This window comes from Fundulus heteroclitus, chromosome 21, assembly GCF_011125445.2.
Source record: "Fundulus heteroclitus isolate FHET01 chromosome 21, MU-UCD_Fhet_4.1, whole genome shotgun sequence".
In the NCBI taxonomy this organism is placed as follows: Eukaryota; Metazoa; Chordata; class Actinopteri; order Cyprinodontiformes; family Fundulidae; genus Fundulus; species Fundulus heteroclitus.
Genome location: NC_046381.1, coordinates 31,552,181 through 31,572,607, shown reverse-complemented (window position 1 = coordinate 31,572,607; position 20,427 = coordinate 31,552,181). Strand labels below are relative to the sequence as shown.

General features: G+C 45.5%; 2 protein-coding genes across 9 annotated transcripts in view; both read right to left on the bottom strand.

Moving 5' to 3' along the window:
* The window catches only part of ccny (cyclin Y), a 39,497-nt gene extending 35,836 nt beyond the window's left edge, over positions 1-3,661 (bottom strand). For all 7 annotated transcript variants that reach the window (XM_012865053.3, XM_036125812.1, XM_036125810.1 and 4 more), the window contains exon 1: positions 3,015-3,661. In XM_012865053.3, coding sequence (XP_012720507.2) covers positions 3,015-3,168 — 154 coding nt within the window. In that variant the 5' untranslated portion in view covers positions 3,169-3,661. The remainder of the gene's footprint in view (positions 1-3,014) is intronic.
* A 3,608-nt stretch (positions 3,662-7,269) lies between these two features.
* LOC105927999 (cAMP-responsive element modulator) lies at positions 7,270-20,078 on the bottom strand. Of its 2 annotated transcripts, XM_021317780.2 has the most exons (5): positions 19,943-20,078; positions 19,000-19,100; positions 18,686-18,844; positions 9,686-9,836; positions 8,021-8,272 (listed from the first exon to the last, which is right to left on the bottom strand). In XM_021317780.2, exons 2-5 carry the CDS (start codon positions 19,061-19,063, stop codon positions 8,128-8,130), a joined length of 519 nt encoding a protein of 172 aa, XP_021173455.2. In that variant the 5' UTR covers positions 19,064-19,100; positions 19,943-20,078; the 3' UTR covers positions 8,021-8,127. The 2 variants fall into 2 exon arrangements, with proteins under 2 accessions (XP_035981599.1, XP_021173455.2); XM_036125706.1 differs by lacking the exons at positions 18,686-18,844; positions 19,000-19,100; positions 19,943-20,078 and adding an exon at positions 12,634-12,863 and having other exon boundaries at positions 7,270-8,272.
* Positions 20,079-20,427: the final 349 nt, after the last annotated feature.

Below are 20,427 nucleotides of genomic sequence, written 5' to 3'. Positions count from 1 at the left end.
GCTTACCAGAGTTCTTCCCCACAAATTTATGTGTACATTAACCGCTATATGGGGAAACCCAAAAAAAAAAAAAATACAAGGCACTAGATTAAATTAAATACACAAATGTGTAAAGTATCGCAACGTATTTGCCAAAACAGTAAGTTTAGGTTTTCCTTTTTAACATGTTATAATCACGGTTTAAAAATAAAGCATGCACATATAGTGAAATTGAGTGTTTTATATTCCTCTCTAAACCTTAACCAGATGGGGTTTTTTTTGGTTTCCCGCATCAAGTTGGAATTGTAAGATGGTAAAGACCGGTAACCTTCTCTATGACGGTGAACACTTTGGGATGAAGTGGCATGGGAGCACGGAAGCTTGTTTTCTGGGTTGGACGGGAGTGCTGGCCGAGTGGTTAGAGCAGCGCGCTTGCGCTCAGAGAAGGATGCAAGTACCCGGTTCGATCCCCAGCGCCTGCACTCTGGGTCCCTGAGCAAGACCCTTAACCCCAGATTGCTCCCCGGGCGCCACACATGGCAGCCCACTGCTCCCCAAGGGTGATGGGTTAAAAGCAGAGAACAAATTTCGTTGTAATGTATGTTTCAATGACAATAAAGATGATATTACTATTACTATTACTTATTATTACTTAGATCTTTGATGAACAACAGCTAAAAGCTAAAGGAGTTAAAAAAAGGGAGCTAGAGGTGACAAACTTTGTCCAAAGTGAACGTAGCTGGTTTTACTAAAAAGTCTGGTCACCAGCTTTTGGACTAGGAAAAGGAGAAACAGCTGGAGATGGGATAGTTGCACCTTGGTTAGAAGAAAAAGATGCAGTAGCAGTTAATACATGTTGGATCCCCGACCAGCAGGACCCATTTGTTGTGAATATGAAGGAACTGAGATAAAACCATCTTATCTGACCAGGGGTCAGAGGGAGAAGTCCAAGAGGACAGAAAATAAGTAAAAAGGTCACGTTTTAAGCTTTGAAAATTAAAACTTTGCTCAGAATAAACAACAGAACTGAACAAACATCAGCTTCTCCATTTCCTCTTTTTTTGTCGTTTCCTTCACATAATTAATCTAAAAAATTCTAGCGTTCGAAGCTAAGCCGACTCATTCAATGACTGATCCATTATGTACCAGGCCGCTAAAAACGGCCCACTGCAGCACCACGAGAACGTCAGGGAGACCCAGACCAAAGAAAGTCTTCCCCTGAGTGGCTTTATCAGCTGAAACCGAGCAGTGGCGTTTTGCTGCTCCAACAAGGACAGACGCTTCCTGCTGTTTGCCAAACTCTGGTAAGTCACTTCCTTTACGGTGCCGCCACGCTGCGAAAACTTCCTTTACTCCCACTCCCTGAGACCTCCAAACTGATCACCGCGGTCACACGTGATCCTGTGGAGACAAAGGCCAGCTGGAGCTGTGTGGTCTGACCCTGATTTGTAAGGCTGTTTGATTTGGTCCCCTGCAAAGCCTCGACACAAACATCTTCAGCCTTTCGTTTTTTGCTGGAATCAAGCTCCTCCCAGCTGTCACTGCCTTTACGTCCAACACAGAATACATCTAGAAATGACAGAAAACAATATTCTGGGGGAAAATATTAGAGCTAAGTGTCAATGATCTTGTGATAATTATCCCACATTCCTATTATTTACGTTCGTAAAGCCAGACACCTGACAGTCTTGGTTGAGAACGTTAACTGTGTGGACTGAAATTACTTTTTTTCCGCTGCTGGTCTGATGAGATCGTCAGCAAATGCCGAGGATACGTTGAAAGTGTGACTGGACGCCATCGCCGTGCACCGTCCACCAGCAGACGGCGCCCGCCAGGGTATTCAGCCCCAGCGTCGCTTTGCCTGTTTGGTTAAAGCCTAAACTGTCGGTTAGATGGTTCTAACCTCATGTTATGTGATGGATTCACACAAAACAGACAGCGCTTAAGTGAAAGGAACGCTTTATGAACAGCCCGTTTCAGTTTAATGGTCGCCTGCAATAAATCGCATACAAGCTCAGCTGACCCTGAAGGAGCTGCAGAGGTCCGCAGCAGAGACTGGAGCACGAGAGTGGTCAGAAAAAGGCCTTTATTTAGAGTTAGAAATAAGAAGGCCCAGCGTGAGTTTGCCCTTTGGCAAAGGGCACGCTGGGCGACTCCCCAAATGTGAGGAGGAAGGTAATCTGGTCAGATGAGACTAAAATTTAACTTTTTTGGCCACCAAGGAAAACACTTCACCACGTCCCATCACCCCCGAGAACACCACCTCCACAGTCAAACATGAAGGTGGCAGCATCATGCTGCGGGGAATGTTTTTTTTTTTTTTTTTCCCCAGCAGCAAGGACCGGTAAACTGGTCCAAGGCAAGAGAAAGATAAATAACGGGATTGGAGACTGGGACGGAGAGGTTCACCTTCCAGCAGGACGATGGCCTGAAGCCGAGCGCCAAAGCAACACCAGAGTGGTTTAAGGGGAAACATTTAAATGTGTTGGAACGGCCTAGTCAAAGTCCAGACCTCAATTCAATGGAGAATCCGTGGTTAGACTTAAAGATGGCTGTTCACGATCTAAAACTATCCGACATGAAGGAACTGGAGCGGTTTAGCCTCGAGGAAAGGCCAGAGATCCCAGCGGCAAGATGTGGCCACTCACAGAGACTGATCCAAGGACACCTGAGGCTGGAACTGACTATTGTACTGACTTCAAAAGTTGGACAGTCCAAACTCTCAAACAACACATTTTAGTTCCAGGTTGTGAGGAAACAGAACATGAAACCTCTCTGGCGTTAAACACCTCTACGGGCGGCCTTTCTCACGCAGGAGGAGGCTGAGACTTGCGCAAGTTAAAGGATCTGCTGTGTGTGTGTGGGAGCGAGAGACAGGAAACCAAACATGACCGCAACACGCATTAAAAGACCCCGCAGAAACGTGCCTATTGATGTGACGAAGAGTGGGTGTGTCCGGTCCCCGCACAGCTGTGGGGAGCCCCCAGCCTGCAGGCACGGCGGGTGTGAAAGAGGGCTTCGCCTCGGCGCCTTACCGTCTAGGTTCTCCCTGTCGCTGATGTGCTGCAGATTGCAGCCCGTGTCCTCGCGACTCAGCTCCGGCTCCGGCCGGTACGGCTCCAGCCTGGAGTGGTTGCTCCTCCGGTGTTTGGGGCTCGCCGACACGCAGCAGGATGTCGTGTTCCCCATTTTGTACGCGGGTGCCCGCCGACGGTCTCCGCCCGCCGCTTCTGGTTCCCGTGCCGTCGGTGCAGCTGGAGAGGTGGGGTGGTGGGGGGGAGGACGGGGCGGTGACGCCGCAGGCTGCTCCCCGGGTGTCCGCTGCCGCTACACGCCCGTCTCCGGCGTTCCCGTGGCGCCCCAGAGGTCGAGCGGAGCCATTAAAACGCTGACAAAACCGCGGCGCGCGCTCGGTAAATCAGAAAGGGAGCCCGACGTCCTCCTCCGAACCTTCAAGCGGGGCTTAGGCAGCGCCCCTTGAGCTTCGGCTTCCCCTCCGTGTCGTTATTCGCCGACAAAACGCACAGTTGTGGTTACAAACGCATTTTCACCTCCCGGAACTTTTTATAAACGAGTGTGACGATTAAAACGCCTTTCTTTAACAAGTCTGAAGCGTTGACTGCTACATTGTTGCCACTGTGCCGTAGACTGCTGCCGCTACATCCGCTGCCCCGCTGCTTTCAAGTGCTCTGAAAAATGTCGGATAGAACACACCGTCTTTTCTTTTTGTAGAAAAGTAGCGTAATAAAAGCCTGTAAAAACTAATAAGTGAATAAAATTTGTCATACATTAAAAAAAACACAAAATGCAGTTAGCCCTGATTATGGTTACTATACTCAAATATATGATTTAAACAAAGAGCGTTTAATTTTATTTTTTACTTTTTTCAATGTAAAAATTGGTAAGTTGAAAAAGCAAGCTGGCTATTAATAGGTTTAAATTACATTTGCTAACCGCCACGCTTTGAAAATTTCTATACAGGGCTGTTGTAAATCGAAGGCGCAAAGAAATTTCCAAATTTCAGCCGGTACCTGAACATATCCGCATAGTGGCTGTGATGGAAACGTTTCCGGTTCAAGTGGGCGGTCACAGCTGAGTAATAACTAGACTGGATTCCCCTGGGTTTTAGTGTTGGACAGGTGCAGATGGGTTTCTAAAAACTGACTATTGTCATAGTTGTCCTTATTTATGCTTCCTTACGGGTATTATAACACGAAGTACTACGCTACTATTTGCTGCTCCTGTGTAATAATGATCAAATAAGTAAAATATGTTTCTGTAGGACTTGTTGATGTGGAGATGATTCAAAATAGTACTGCTCTCTGAAATGTTTCTCTATAAAAATAATAATTAAAGTATGCTGCATACATGTGGGTTCCGTGGGCTGGACCTAGTGTGATCCCGCACAAACACGAGTCATGCAAATTACAATATTACAATATTGATAGTTGGGTATTCATTAACATAAACGCTTTTAGGTCTTGTCCATTTTTTCCAAACAATCTTTATTTACTAATTTTGCACAGTTTCGTACAGACAAGTAATTACTGGAAATATCTTCACTTACATCTATGCCTTACGCATGTAGCACAGTCACTTGAGTACATCAAAGGACAGGAGTTGACAAGCATGCGCAGAGCCTACTATGTGTGACAGGCTTGTGCTCCAGGTCAGTCTGTCTCTTTATTACACCCATGCTATCTTTTAAAGTGAAACTGATTGTATATCTCTTCATTGCACACAGTGTGATATATTTAAAACATTTAAATTGCATGGGTGGATGCATTTTCTACAATACTATGACGTCCCCTGCTGGCAAAGCAAGGGCATTACACTTTTTGCTCTCCTAGGTGAGTATGGTACATTCAAGTGGAGGAACGTTCTACGAGTAGAAAATTTAAGCTTCAGGGAGACATGTTTGTTGTCGGCTCGTTAAAATTCTACTAACCGTACAGTGTGGTCAGAACAGCCATGTAAACCTTTCTGCGGTATGGCCGCAGTTGAAAGTATCTATGGAACTGAATGTAGGATCTGGCCTCAAACCAGACGCATCTTGTTCCAAAGCGGTGAGTTTTACAGTGTTTTTTTTATTTTATTTGAGAAAGAGACTGACTTGGCTTTGCTGACGCATTTACAGGAGCATAAGGTTTCACAACAGGCCCGGTTGCAAGGCAAGTCACAGAGGGATTACAGTTGTCTCCTCAGCAATGCGTCAACGTCCCAATCAGTGCAGAAGAAGCTCTTTCTGGCAGGAAGTCTTCCATAATTACAATCCAAGACCCTTGTCAGCAGGGTCTCTGTACACATTTGACACGTCAAATCTCCACACTTTCTCACACCTGAATGTCCCGATTAAGGTAGTTTACGTGAAGAAGCTTGTGTCTGTTTTCCTCTTCAGAGCAACAAATTCTGCATCCAGAACACATTCAAGCCCCAGGATTTTCAAAAACCCAGTACGGCTTTCCATGAGGGGGATTTCAGTTTCCCAGGGCTTCACTTTGATTGAAAGAGGTTCCTTGTCTGAGGGTAGGACTTTAGGGCTTTGTTCAATGGACTGGGTTGTGTCCAGCAAGGCAAAAGCTTGGAGGACTAAGGAGATGAGTTTACAACTCTATTGACTGTATAGCTTTAATTTAATCACAAAAAATAGTTTTAAACTTCATCTGTGCAGCCAGTTCTATGGTCATAAGTCAGTTTTGTCAGACTTGACAGGAACACCAGACCTCCGCTGACTGGTTGGTCTCGTCAGGGAACTTTAGCGGGACAATCCCCGTTGCTGCAGCGCTTAGTCAGCCAGACAATCTGTGATTTCCCACTGACTGTATCTGTTTGCCATGGCTGAACAGTGAATACAAAGTATTTTGACATGACATATGAGCACAACCCACTTCACAGAAATTAATGAAAATGGCCAGATAGAAGTGAGCGCACACTTGGTAGTTCTTTATTCGGATGGCTGTAGCCCCAGATTTGACTCGCATCATCCATGTGCGTTTCCGTCGCCTAGTGACATACGAGTTAAATGCTGTCCACAATCGGCCCAGCAGTCTAAATCTCCTGTCCTTCCCACAATTTCTGCTGACCCCATGAAAGGTCATGGAAATAGCTAGAATTATAAAATTTAAAATTCAGTTGTAGTTTGTCATGGCACCTGCTGCTGGTGACATTTTCATTTGATACCCTGATTGGCTAAAGGCAAACTTTGGTAGGCGGGCACCTCAACCCCCCTCTCCTGGGACATCTCAGGTCCACTAAGTGTGGAGCCCAGCCCTGTGCTATCTCTGTGTTGGCCCCTCGTGGACACCCTTTCTCTGGGAGTCCCTTCCCGTACAACCACTATTGAGCATTTTTCTTATGGATAAACCTTATATAGACAAGCACACTTTCACAGTCACCTACAGGTGCTTGGATTCAGGTGCTTTCAGATTCCCTTCTGTACAGAAAACCCCTATTATTAGCTGTAGTTGGCACTTTATACATCTCATATTAAACAATACTGTATATTCTTCAGTAATGGTATCAAGGTGCTGCTTGGTTGCACCTGGAATACTTTATCATTTGGTTTTGCTGTTCTACTTATATATCTTTTTGCAGGTGTAGAAGCAGACTCAGATGTTATATAGCTCTCTCCTATTCCTCTTTTTCTTTTACACCTTTTCTCCCTTTTAGCATTATGTCTCATCTTTTTCTCATCTTTTTTTCTTCCACCGTCCCGTCTCTATGTCCACTGAACAGGAAATAGTGCCAGCATAAAATCTAATAAAGCTTTTTGCATATATAAATCAAGCGGAGCACTATGGCGAAACCAGTAAGGCTCCACTTGTGAAAGTAAAATCTGTTGGGCTCTCTTTGGCATTAAGACAACAATTATTCTTGCCACATTGCCAGACAGGACACACACACAAAAAACAGAGGTCCTTGACTCAACAAGTCCTTCCTTGGTTAAAAAAGGTAAAAAAATTAAATAAAGAAAAAATAAAATAAAACCCACATCTATAGCTTTCTTTCTGCCAGCTGAATGGTATTGCACAGCAACAATTAGAGGAGGATGGATAGTAATCTGTCCCTCCATGCTCCAGACAGCTGATAGAAACTCTTTTCTCTGAGATTTTTTGTGACATCCAGTAAAAGTTACCGGCACCCAAAATTCACCCAGTCCTAATTTCACACCGCAAACTCTCTTTCTCAACTTTTCCAAATGGAAACAATCATACAGTATACAATAAATACAATACATATTTTGTTTACATTGACACAGCATCAAAACGAAATGACTTTATTTAGACAAGGTTGGTGTAAAAGACGTCTTTTAATTTGGGGAAACTATACCAACGGAACAGTGTTCCAGACAAGAACCACGCATAAGACAGTAAATAATTAAAACACAAAACCTGGCAAGTGATGTGGATTTGAACGACAAATTCATGTGTACCTCCTCTCCTCACCCACAGGCAAATGGGTGAGTTTCTTACCGAAATACACGCCTGATGTCAAACTGCTGGAAAAAAACCTGCGGAAATAAATAAGCAATGGCATTTGCCTTGAAAGAGATATGTCATCACGTGTATGAACCGTGGGTCCCTCTGGTCTGGCGTTTGGCTGATGTAGGAAGGCTGGTTCCTGCAGTTATGGTGCCTTCAGCATTTCTTGGAGTGGAATTAAAACCCTCACACATTTTATTTAAATCCCTGATCCTTCAAACCTTTAACTGTCTTGAAATACATTCCCATACCCTGCTGCTCAGAGTATCAGCTGATTTTGCGAACCAATGTGGAGCTAATCAGGCAGAAAACAGCTAATAAAAGGTGACAGTGGCATACATCTTGGCAGTGTCTTCAATATTTTCCCCCCTTACCTTACCTACTCTTTGTGTCCAGTAAACAGAAGCAGCCTTTGTTTTCCCCTCGCTGCCTTTTTAAACCCTGTATTCTCCCTCCTAATGCCGACCCACTCTTGTTTTTGTTCCTGCTGGTGTTGGATAATGATGACCCTGAAATCCTGACCTCACCGTGTAAACACACAGAAACGCAGTGACAAGAAGTGCTTTGCGGGTAAAACGGGTTGTTATTCCAGACTCCTCGGGACGCGCCGCGGAAAACAGACAAACACAGTCCACACGATCGGCGGCTCCTGATCCCTGCGGTGGAGTCACTCCGCTTTGTGTCGATAGATGTCTTTCAGGGCTCTGAGCTCCTCTATGAGAGTCTTGTTTTGCTGCTCCAGCACGGCCACGCGGTTTTCCAGGCATCTGACGTACTCCTTCTTCTTTCGCCGGCACTCCCTCGCGGCTTCCCTGGAAGCGACAGCCGCAACAGTTAGAGGCCTTCACATCTCGGCTCCCCTCCCAGATCAAACAGAGCTTACTGCCGTCACGCCCAATGAAGGCTTCCTTGTGACGTTTAGATCAGTGACGCTACGGCAGGACTAAACTTTGGCTCGACTGAGTTTTGCATATGGGAGAGAGCCAAAGGGCAAAGAAAAATGCAGATAAATTAAAGAAGTATATTAGTAGAGAAAAAAGGAGGGGCGGGGCTGTACAATTGAACAGCCTAATTCACAGAACAGAGCAGCTTTTTACAGCGGAGAACAACATGTTTCCTTACAAGTAGGCTGACAGATGTTTCTACACAGAGCAATAACTATCTCTGCAATAAGTCTTTGCCTCCAACATACCCAACAGAACTAACCTGACTCAAGCCAGACGCATGTCGCTCCGCCTAGCTCCACTCACATCCATCTGGGACCTCTCCATAGGAATTGCCTTTATTGAAGGCTGGGCCTTATCAAAAATCCTTGCATATGATTGGATAAGCCACTTGTCTGTCATCTTTATCGACGTGCTATTTCAACCACTCACACCGAAGCTAACCCGTGACGCTGTGAGAGCGACGCAGGAAAAAACAAAACTTTTTATTTTTTTATGTGCTTGCGGCTCTAGTGGCGTTTTATTGACAGTGAGCTGACAGGAAGAGGGGGAAAGACAGGCGGCAAAGCGCCGCGGGTCGGAGTCGATCCCGGGCCGACCGCGTTGAGGACTAAAGGCCTCCTTACATGGTTTGCGCTAACCGCTAACCGCGTCTGCAGCGGACGCGCCCCGGAAAACAAAACTTGCCAAATCCGGTCGGGAGAAGGGCGAAAACATGGTTTCCACCAACAAAAGCCTTCAGAGCCGTTCTCTGATGTTCTTTTAATGAAACAATATTAAGTAGATTGGACAACACGGAAGAAATAGCAGCATCAATGTTAACGCTTGCTTCCTCGATACGAGCCGCCATTGCTATCAAAACAGTCTCACGTCAGGGTCGCGTCTCCACTACGTCACATCTATGAAATTCCAGCCCTGCGTCCTGATTGGCCAGACCATAAAATTGGTTGGAGAAATCACTTTCTATGGGCGATGTCCCAGATGTATGTGAGTGGAGCTAGGCGGAGCGATATGCGTCTGGCTTGAGTCAGGTTACAACAGAACAGCTAACGCACAGATTATACGACAACAAAACAATTAAACAGGGGAGGAAAACAATCATGTATTAGAAAGATGAAACATTTTATCCACAAGTGCCTGTCTGAGGTACTTTTTTTTTTTATTTACCCACTAAGACTGATATATTTCATTTTGAACGCTACTGGCTGGTGATATCCACTTAAGGTATCATTAGAATATTTTCCCGAGCATTACTATCAAGCATGACGGGTCCCTCTCTACCTGTTTTTCAGTAGGCGGAGCTCCCTTTTCTGCAAAGAGACCTCCAAAGGCTTCAGAGAGCCATTACTCCCAACTCCAGGCTCCGACTTCACCGAGGTAGAGGTGGGATTGCGCAGATGGTAGTTACCCAAGTCGCCGGCGGCAACGGAGCCTGGTGAGGAGGCAAAACGAATACGTCAAGCAAGAAGACTGAGCACTAGTGGGATGTGGAAACTTGTTACTCTGTTAGTAACCAGCAAGCTACAAGTGTACATACAATAAGGTTTAAGAAGAGATTAATAGACAAGAAGCCAAACGTTAAATACCTTAACAAATCTGTAAAAAACAACAACAGCTTTTGTGTTTGTACAGCAGATGAAACTAGCAACCATTTGCCAAAGTCTCAAAAGAATAGGTGTATCCACTATGCTACCATGAACCCTGATTCCTTCCTGGATGCAAATGATGTCTTTTGTCAGCAAGAGAGTTGGTCTTCAGTAGTACTCTTTGCATTATATGAGAAGGGACAGAGGTTTCCATCATGAAGCTAAAGTTTTAGCAGTGAAGGTGTGACCTATTATTTTCTCCCTACTGTCTCCACTCCAAAGCTTGAGTAAAGTCAGTCATAATTCCACGCAAAGGAATAATTTCAAATCGATAACAAGGTTAAAAGATAATATGTGATGACATAAGGAAGACGAAATTCAACTACCGTATTTTTTGGACCGTAACATTCAGTTTTTTTTTCATGATTTGGCCATTTCTGCGACATATAGTCAGGTGAAACTTACCTATCAAATTTAAATGGTAAATTACACTGACCAACATGAACCAAGGAGTAAACTGTACTGTCTAGAGAGCCGCTAGGACTCTCTAGGCTTGTGAAAACTAGATGCTTCTCTTGTGCCTCTTAAAAATGAATTGTAACATTAACTTATAGACAAGGACTGAATACATGTTTGTCTGTTGTATGTTTTGCTGTTTCAGTCGGCATTCACGCAGCAGAGCGCTGCGTGCTGCAGCTCGTAGGGAGAGCCCAGGCCGCGACAGAACCCCGTTCTAGGGCTGTCCGTGAAGCTAATAACAGCTAGTGTTTGCCACTTTGCTGATGCACGTTAGCTTTATGTTGCTTTCAAACATCCGTGTCATACTGTTAGCTTTGCACGTAGCACCATTACGCTCACGGTCTAATTTCAGTGTAATTTTGACATCTTTCAGTGTAATTGCGCTGGCAAGAACCTAGCTGGTTGTGGTTGGTTTGTTGTGCTAAATTACTCCATTCAACCTCCCAGGTATGTTCCATGTCATTCAGCCTGTTGTGATTGAATAAGTACCCTTACCAGATTAAATGCCAGTTTTGAAGTCTTGGATTGTGTGAAATAAATTTCTAAATAAATGCAACTTGTATTTTTTTCCTCTTTATGACACATTTTTTGATTGATGCGACTTATATTCCCATAAACATGGTAATCAGAATAATTTAACGCAGTCCCACTGCAAAGCTCCACCCCTTAAGGTCCAGGGTACTAGCAACGAGTGGTCCCAGAGATCCACCCTTTGTTCCTGTTTAAGGGTCCAGAAAACCAAGACAAACCTCAGTCTTTTGTGATTTGCTCATTTTCTAAACCTCACATCTGCCCATGTACATCTTTTTGGAGAATTTGCAAACTGCTTGGGTTCAGAAGGCTTGCTTTCAATTTCTCCTTCAATCCACAACGTTCATTTATAAACAGCATAATTTAGTTTTGACAGACTAACCAGTTATTTAAGTGGTTACTTTTATTCTGTTCACAAACAAACGTGGTATTAGTCAATGATTTCCAGATTGAGTGGAAATCATGGAATTGCCATGACATAATTATCATTAAATTGTAAAAATGTTAGGGAACACACCCTGCATTCGGGATGTTATTGGATGGTAAGCAATATATTTTCCCAGTTTGAAGCAAAATGTGTAGGGTTTTTGTTAAGTATACTCTATTTTTCCCCAACATTTCCGCCACGTGTTGTCCCCCCCCTCCCCAAATTGGACTATAGAGAACATTGATGTATCTTATTCCCTTAATAGAAAGTATTGTGCCCACAGGTGGGGTATAGCTCCTTCTCCCCATTTTGTTAACGGGCCTAAAACTATGCAACAACTATTTTATTCACCTGAGAAGTTTTCATCACAAATCGCTAAAAAAAAATACTAGACAGGCAATTTCCTTAACCTTTTCCAAGGAAACCCAATTAATTAATTAATTAATTAAATGGAAAGAGTTATTTTCAACACACCGCACACAGCGTATATGCAGTGATATAGAGAACTCCTTTATTGAACGATATCGCTTATCTTCTATCACCGCACAATTCGCCTCCCCTCGCATGGTAGCACCACTGCTGATGAATTCAGTCATTTGTGGCGCTTGCATAAAGCGAGTCGCATCTAATCACAGTGCGGCCGGCGACTGACGTCAGCGTACGTCTGACTTGCTCCTTCACATTTACACGTTGCTGCTGGGGGTCTGTTCCAGGAAAAGCAGTGACGTCAGCCTCTGCTGCTATGTGAGGCAGTGAGTGGGCAGCGGACTGAAGCGTTTCACAGACGACGGGAGAGAGAAGCACAGAGTGGGAAGCGGAGAGAAGCCATACAGCTTTTCCCAATTGTTTCACATGGAAGTAAGCTGGTTTTATTTGAGCAGGCCAAATATTCCCATTAAATGTTTACTTTTTTTTTACATGGCTACCGCACTCTAAATGCTATCCAGCTGAGTTAATGACTTTTCTGCAACTAGCATGGGAAATATTCCAAGGAAAGTCCAATTGTCCAATTTCTTAAATGAACATCAAACACATTTTTTCCATACCAAAACTCCCTGCCCATTACAAATGTAATTAGTTTCAGTTATCGACATATACGGAGTCAGAAATGAATGTAGTCATATTTAACCTTAATGACAATACATGTAAAACACATATAGCCGTACCTGCTTCTGTCTCATCCCCAGTTACAGCCATGCTGTGGCAAATCCCGCGTTCCTCAGAGGAAACTGTCTTCTTCAAAGTCTTCTCCAGCACTGAGATGTTACCACAACCAACAGTGAGGCTATTTGTGCAGTTTACAATTAGAGGCATTGACATCAGCATGACATCACTGGCCTCCTGATGTCAACAGCATGGTTTGTTCTCTCCCCCGGCACGGCGCTATGAGTCAGGGACTCTGCTGTTTGTCTTTCCTAAGCTTGAGCTTGTGAAGGATCCCGCCTTTTGATTAGTCGGACTCCTCTGTGACATAAAGCCTCCCTTCATAACTCACGGCTCTAGCAGTGGAGGTAGCCATGTACTGTAAAACCTCGCCGGTGGATTCCGCAAAATACAAATCTGTTGTTGACTAAACAGTTGTTATTATAGTACAGTGGCCTGTAAAGGGAATTCCCCCCCCCCCTGCAGGTATTTTTTCCTGTTTTGTTTCCTCACAACCTGTAAATGATGTGAATCAAACAAATTAAAGAACAAAAAAAACGGATTGTGATTTCACTTTTCACCAAACTAGACAGTGTTTTGCAGGTTCATCACAGGAAATACCTTTAGAAAACATTTAAATTACAGTTTGAACTGGAACAGAATAGGTAAAACCTTTGGCCGGCATTTTTTTTTTTTTTTTTGATGAGCTCATTCATAAATTTGACTAAAGGTTTTAATAATGTTCATGTGTTTAGGAGTCACAGCAACTGGAGCACCCTTCCTTTATAGTCAATGCCAAAGGAGCAGGCTCCCTCTGCAGGCATTACAGAGGAACAGACAGGGCACTTCATAGAGGAAGTGGACGACTTACTTAAATGAAAGTATTCATAACATCCGTCCGTCCGTTGTCTTCCGCTTATCCGGGGTCGGGTCGCGGGGGTAGCAGCTTCAGTAGGGAGGCCCAGACGTCCCTCTCCCCAGCCACTTGGGCCAGCTCCTCAGGAGGAATCCCAAGGCGTTCCCAGGCCAGCCGGGAGACATAGTCCCTCCAGCGTGTCCTGGGTCTTCCCCTGGGTCTCCTCCCGGTGGGACGTGCCCGGAACACCTCTCCAGGGAGGCGTCCAGGAGGCATCCTGACCAGATGCCCGAGCCACCTCAACTGGCTCCTCTCGACGTGGAGGAGCAGCGGCTCTACTCTGAGTCCTCCCCGGATGACTGAGCTCCTCACCCTATCTCTAAGGGAGAGCCCAGACACACTACGGAGAAAACTCATTTCAGCCGCTTGTATCCGGGATCTCGTTCTTTCGGTCACGACCCAAAGCTCGTGACCATAGATGAGGGTAGGAACGTAGATCGACCGGTAAATCGAGAGCTTCGCCTTTTGGCTCAGCTCTCTCTTCACCACAACGGATCGGTACAGCGCCCGCTTCACAGCAGACGCTGCACCAATCCGCCTGTCGATCTCCCGCTCCATCTTCCCCTCATTCGTGAACAAGACCCCAAGATACTTGAACTCCTCCACTAGGGGCAGGACATCCTCCCCAACCCGGAGAAGGCACTCTACCCTTTTCCGGTTCAAGACCATGGTCTCGGATTTGGAGGCACTGATTTTCATCCCGGCCGCTTCGCACTCGGCTGCGAACCGCTCCAGTGAGTGCTGTAGATCACGCCCTGATGAAGCCAATAGGACCACGTCATCCGCGAATAGCAGAGACGCAATCCTAAGGCCACCAAAGCGGATCCCCTCAACACCTTGGCTGCGCCTAGAAATTCTGTCCATAAAAGTTATGAACAGAATCGGTGACAAAGGGCAGCCTTGGCGGAGTCCAACTCTCACCGGAAACGAGTCCGACTTACTGCCGGCAATGCGGACCAGACTCTGACACCGGTCGTACAGAGACCTGACAGCCCTTATTAAAGGGTCCGGTACTCCATACTCCCGGAGTACCCCCCACAGGATCCCCCGGGGGACACGGTCGAATGCCTTCTCCAGATCCACAAAGCACATGTAGACTGGTTGGGCAAACTCCCATGCCCCCTCAAGAATCCTGCTGAGGGTGTAGAGCTGGTCCAGTGTTCCACAGCCAGGACGAAAACCACACTGCTCTTCCTGAATCCGAGATTCGACTATCCGACGGACCCTCCTTTCCAGAACCCCTGAATAGACCTTACCAGGGAGGCTTAAGAGTGTGATTCCTCTGTAGTTGGAACACACCCTCCGGTCCCCCTTTTTAAATAGGGGGACCATCACCCCAGTCTGCCAATCCAGGGGAACTGCCCCCCGATGTCCACGCAATGTTGCAGAGCCGCGTTAACCAACACAGCCCCACAACATCCAGAGCCTTAAGGTACTCAGGGCGAATCTCATCCACCCCCGGAGCCTTGCCACCGAGGAGCTTTTTAACAACCTCGGCAACCTCAGCACCAGAGATGGGAGAACCCGACCCAGAGTCCTCAGGCTCTGCTTCCTCAATGGAAGACGTGTTGGTGGGATTAAGGAGGTCTTCGAAGTATTCCGCCCACCGACGCACGACGTCCCGAGTCGAGGTCAGCAGCACACCACCCCCACTGTAAACAGTGTTGGTACTGCACTGCTTGCCCCTCCTGAGACGCCGGATGGTGGACCAGAATCGCTTCGAAGCCGTACGGAAGTCTTTCTCCATGGCCTCTCCGAACTCTTCCCACGCCCGAGTTTTTGCCTCGGCGACCAGCCGAGCCGCCTGCCGCTTCGACTGCCGGTACACATCAGCTGCTTCCGGAGTCCCACAGGCCAAAAATGCCCGGTAGGACTCCTTCTTCAGCTTGACGGCTTCCCTCACCGCTGGTGTCCACCAGCGGGTTCGAGGGTTGCCGCCACGACATGCACCGACAACCTTGCGGCCACAGCTCCGACTAGCCGCCTCAGCAATAGAGGCGTGGAACATGGTCCATTCAGACTCAATGTCCCCCGCCTCCCTCGGGACGTGTTTAAAGTTCTCCCGGAGGTGGGAGTTAAAGCTCCGCCTCACAGGGGACTCCGCCAGACGTTCCCAGCAAACCCTCACAGTACGTTTGGGCCTGCCCGGTCGGACCGGCTTCCTCCCCCGCCATCGGAGCCAACTCACCACCAGGTAGTGGTCGGTGGAGAGCTCCGCCCCTCTCTTCACCCGAGTGTCCAAGACATGCGGCCGCAGGTCAGATGAAACGACAACAAAGTCGATCATTGAACTGCGACCTAGGGTGTCCTGGTGCCAAGAGCACATATGGACACCCTTATGCTTGAACATGGTGTTTGTGATGGACAATCCATGACGAGCACAGAAGTCCAACAACAAAACACCACTCGAGTTCAGATCAGGTGGGCCATTCCTCCCAACCACGCCCCTCCAGGTCCCACTGTCATTGCCCACGTGAGCGTTAAAGTCCCCCAGCAAAACGAGGGAGTCCCCAGGAGGGGCACTCTCCAGTACCCCTTCCAAGGACTCCAAAAAGGGTGGGTAATCTGAACTGCTGTTTGGCGCATAAGCGCAAACAACAGTCAGAACCCGTCCCCCCACACGGATGCGGAGGGAGGCCACCCTCTCGTTCACCGGGGAAAACCCCAACGTGCAGGCACCGAGATGGGGGGCAACAAGTATGCCAACCCCAGCTCGGCGCCTCTCACCATGGGCAACTCCAGAGTGGAAGAATGTCCAGCCCCTCTCAAGGAGACTGGTTCCGGAGCCAGAGCGGTGCGTCGAGGTGAGTCCGACTATCTCTAGTCGGAACCTCTCAACCTCGCGCACAAGCTCAGGCTCCTTCCCCACCAGAGAGGTGACATTCCACGTCCCAAGAGCCAGCTTCTGCAGCCGAGGATCGGAACGCCAAGGTCCCCGCCCTCCACTGCTACCCGTTGCACAATGCACCCGACCCCTTTGGCCCCTCCGATAGGTGGTGAGCCCATCGGAAGGGGGACCCATGTCGCCTCTTCGGGCTGAGCCCGGCCGGGCTCCATGGGCAAACATTACAGTTCTGCCACAAGTTAAAAAAAAAACTGACTTTTGGAGCTTGAATATCAGAAGGCCTTTGGTTTCCATGTTAATTGTTAGAAAAGTTTAAATGGAAGTGGCTAAACTATTTAACTATAGCAATAAAGTTGGGTCTCTTGAGACATGCAATAATCTCAGAAGTGTAACATCACGCTGAACGTTGCTTTTAAAGATTCAACCTTAGATAAAAGTAGGATTATTTAATAGGGAGAGCATTGCCGTGTCAAGAAATAATCAAATCCCCACTGGTACCTCGACCAATCCTTTTAAATGAAATCTGACTGCAACATTTTATGTTTATTTATTTTTAAGTTGATCGCAATTTGTTATTGTAAACCCACGGCTTTCTGTTCCCCTGGAATATAAATGTGATAAAGCAAAAACTTCCAATTTCTCTCAGCCTCAGGTCAGTAGGCCGGATGAGGAGCCTTTTTTTTTTATTTTTTTATTGAGGCAACACATGGTAGGAAGATCGTAAAGGTCACTGTTGGAGAACAGCAGCGAAGGGTGGAATCTCAGGATGATTAAGAGGCTAGAGCGAAGGAAGAATTGCATAACAGAGGTGGAACATGTTTTACTGTGTACGTGACAGTAAACCTGAAACAGAAAAAAGCTTTTTTTCCTGCCCTACAATCAAAATATAAACCTAGATTTTACTAAGCTTTAATGGGACTTCAAAGTGAACCATATGCTTTGATCAGATGACACTGAAATTCAGCTTTTTTTGTCAACAAAACTCCTTAATAAAAGAATAAATGTGGAATAATGCCTCCTGTCCATTTTTAAGCATGGTGGAGGATCTGTGATGCTGTGGGTCTGTTTCAAAACCCCTGGGAAGAGTGTAAAGATGGAACTGTGATCAGAAACTCTCTGAAAGACGAAAAGATTTCTGACGCTGGTTTCTGCCACAAATCGGGTCTTTCAGCAGGATTCAAAAATAAATCCTGGTTTGGTTTTGTTGGTTGGTTCTTTTATGGCCGTGACAATCCCCTAAATCCAACAGAAAACGTGTGAGACGTGCATTGCCAGCAGTGAGTTTATTAGAAATAATTTCCCTTCTATGGATCCTTTTTCCACACATCCATTTCGGTGTCGCGAAATTCTTACACATCTGTATGTGAAAGCTTCTCTGTGGCTTTGACCCCTGCTTTTTACGCAGCCTGATATAACAGAACAAATGTCACTCTAACATTTAACATGGCGGTGTGGGAAAACCCTGTTTTCATGCCTACAGCATGTGAGCAACTGAGGATAGACAGCGGAGGGTTAAAGCGCTACTGCCCTGCAGCCAGAAGGTCCCGGGCTGATTCTGCCGGGAGCTCGCATGTTCTCCTCGCACATCTCTCTGGGCGCACCGGCTCACCCCCACGGATCAAAACCACGCACGTCTGATTAATACGACTTACTGAACCGCTGTTAGGTATGTGTCTCTGCGTTGCCTGTGACTGACTGGCGACCCGTTCTTCGTTTGGACGCTTTGATGGAAAAAAAAAATACGCACGCTGGACAAGACACCGCAGTAACCGACCAGGAAGCACGTAACACAGCAAATAAATAAATAGAGACGCTACTTTAAGGAGTGCATTTCAATAAAATGTGATATTAGAACCTAATATCGTGATTGTCTAACTTTAATCCTGTTTTAAATCTTGCTTCCACTGTAAATTCCATTAACTTATGATTAAGTTATTTCCTATGAAACCTTTGTTAGATGGATGGATGGATGGATGGATGGATGGATGGATGGATGGAAGGAAGGGAGGCAAAGGCAGGTTTAAAATTGGACAGCTGGAGATAGGCACCAGCGCCCCTCGCCACCCCAACAAGGATAAGCGTGTTGGAAAATGGATGGATGGATGGATGGATGGATGGATGGATGGATGGATGGATGGATGGATGGATGGATGGATGGATGGATGGATGGGAGGCAGGTGGTAGGATCTTAGTGCAGTGTGCATTGATTTATGTGTAAATATTACACAGAGGAGGGAGGTTGTAACGGTACCTCGCATGGCTCTTGGACATTTAGCATCGTGATGCACAGCTTTAGGTCAGATCGAGGTGTTACCTGGCAATGAGTATATCAAATACTGCTGCCTGTAGTTGAACATCTCCTCATAGCGTGGATAAGCAGTGCCGGAGGGAGGCTGTGGCATTTGGAAGCAGGCCACGGGGGAGGTCTGCAGGTTCGGCACGTAAGCGACGGGAGCTGCCTGAAAAAGACCAGCTGGAGCAAAATGAAAACGCGACAGAGCGTGGATTATATTGGACAATTCATCCAGACCAAAAGCGTACAATATCAGCCTAAGTTCTATCAAATGCTTCCACAACTGTTGGGAATGCTTAATAACTGTCAGCGATCGTGCTTTCAGACATGCTTACTTTGTTGGTTTTCGGTAATTTGCTGGAAAACCTGACCATTCCCCTCTGGATTCATTTGGTACATCCTGACTGTGGCTAACCCTGAGCCTGAGCAGGAAGCCCTGTGGCACATAGAGGTAGGAGAGAGAAAAGGTCTTTGGTTCTGCGTCTGTGTGCAGCGTCTCCTCTTAAACACCCTGTAAACACATCTGTCAATATGTTCACCTCGGACAAATCAAAAACGACCTTTGATTTGTGCCAGTTCACAAATCAAAGGTCTGTTTCTTTTCTGAAACTATTCTCCATGAATGTCAAGAAAAAAAAAACTGCTCACTATCAGGATTTAATAAGGGTGAGGTGGGATCAAAAGAGTGTACACTTCATTCTACTCCTTTTTATATTCGTAAATTGTATGGACTGGTCTCGTTTTAAGAAACAGAAACGTCAGTCATATAAACAACGCATGGTTAAACAAATTCACACGCTCAATCTACAGCAAAGCTCAGTTCAAACTCTCGTTGATTTTTACTAGATCGAGCTTATTGGAGACAGACTTCTGCTCTATGAAATGAAAGCAACGGAACAGAAAAGGAGAACCATCATTTAAGTAAACGGCACATTTAAAAGAAACGAAAGCATCTTTTATGGAGAGGGTTGGGGGAGAAACCCCTCTAATATCCCCTCTGTTCCGTCATTAAAAATGTATCCCGCCCTGAATTACTAAGTGGGATAAAGTATAATGTATTTAATATATATATATTTCTTTCTTCTTTGAAACTGTTGCGTTTCCCCCAGCGTATAATAAGCCTGGCGGCAATATGATGCGCGAGTTTGGTCAGGATAGCGTAAAGCTAACAAAAGTTTCTACTAGCATTACTGCCGCTGCTTTTTATAATGACGAGCTAGCTAAAGTTTAGCACTGAATGCTTACTTTAGGTAAATGGCACTAAAGGGCATGACTCACAATTAAGATGTGTCGTAATTTCGCCGGAGCGTGTTGCCTCAGTAGAAGATTTTTTTTTAAATCTTGTTTGTTTTCACGAGTTGGAATTGGTGCTTTGTTTTAATTTTTGTTTCGTTGCCAAGTAACTGCTTGACCGTTTACTTTTTTGGTTGCGTACGTTCCAAAGCCAGAATGAGCAAATATTAATTATTATTATTATTATTATTATTATTATTATTATTATTATTATTATTATTATTATTATTATTATTATTATTATTATTATTATTATAACATTGTTATAGGCACGTGCTTTATATTTTATTTTTGTTATGTGTATTTATATATTTATGTCGAAATGTGTTATATATTCTTGCATTGTGTATTTTTACCTTATTGCTCTTGTTTGTATTTATATATTATTATTATTATTATTATTATTAGTAGTAGTAGTAGTAGTAGTAGTAGTATTGTTGTTGTTGTTTAGTTAAAATATAATAATTATC

Coding starts and splice junctions, on each gene's coding strand:
- LOC105927999 (XM_021317780.2), bottom strand. CDS start 19,063: ATGTACCAAATGAATCCAGAGGGGAATGGTCAGGTTTTCCAGCAAATT. Junction 9,837..18,685: donor TTTGATATACTCATTGCCAG/GTAACACCTCGA, acceptor CCTCCTCACCAG/GCTCCGTTGCCGCCGGCGAC. Junction 8,273..9,685: donor CTCCGCCTACTGAAAAACAG/GTAGAGAGGGAC, acceptor TGTCGCTTCCAG/GGAAGCCGCGAGGGAGTGCC.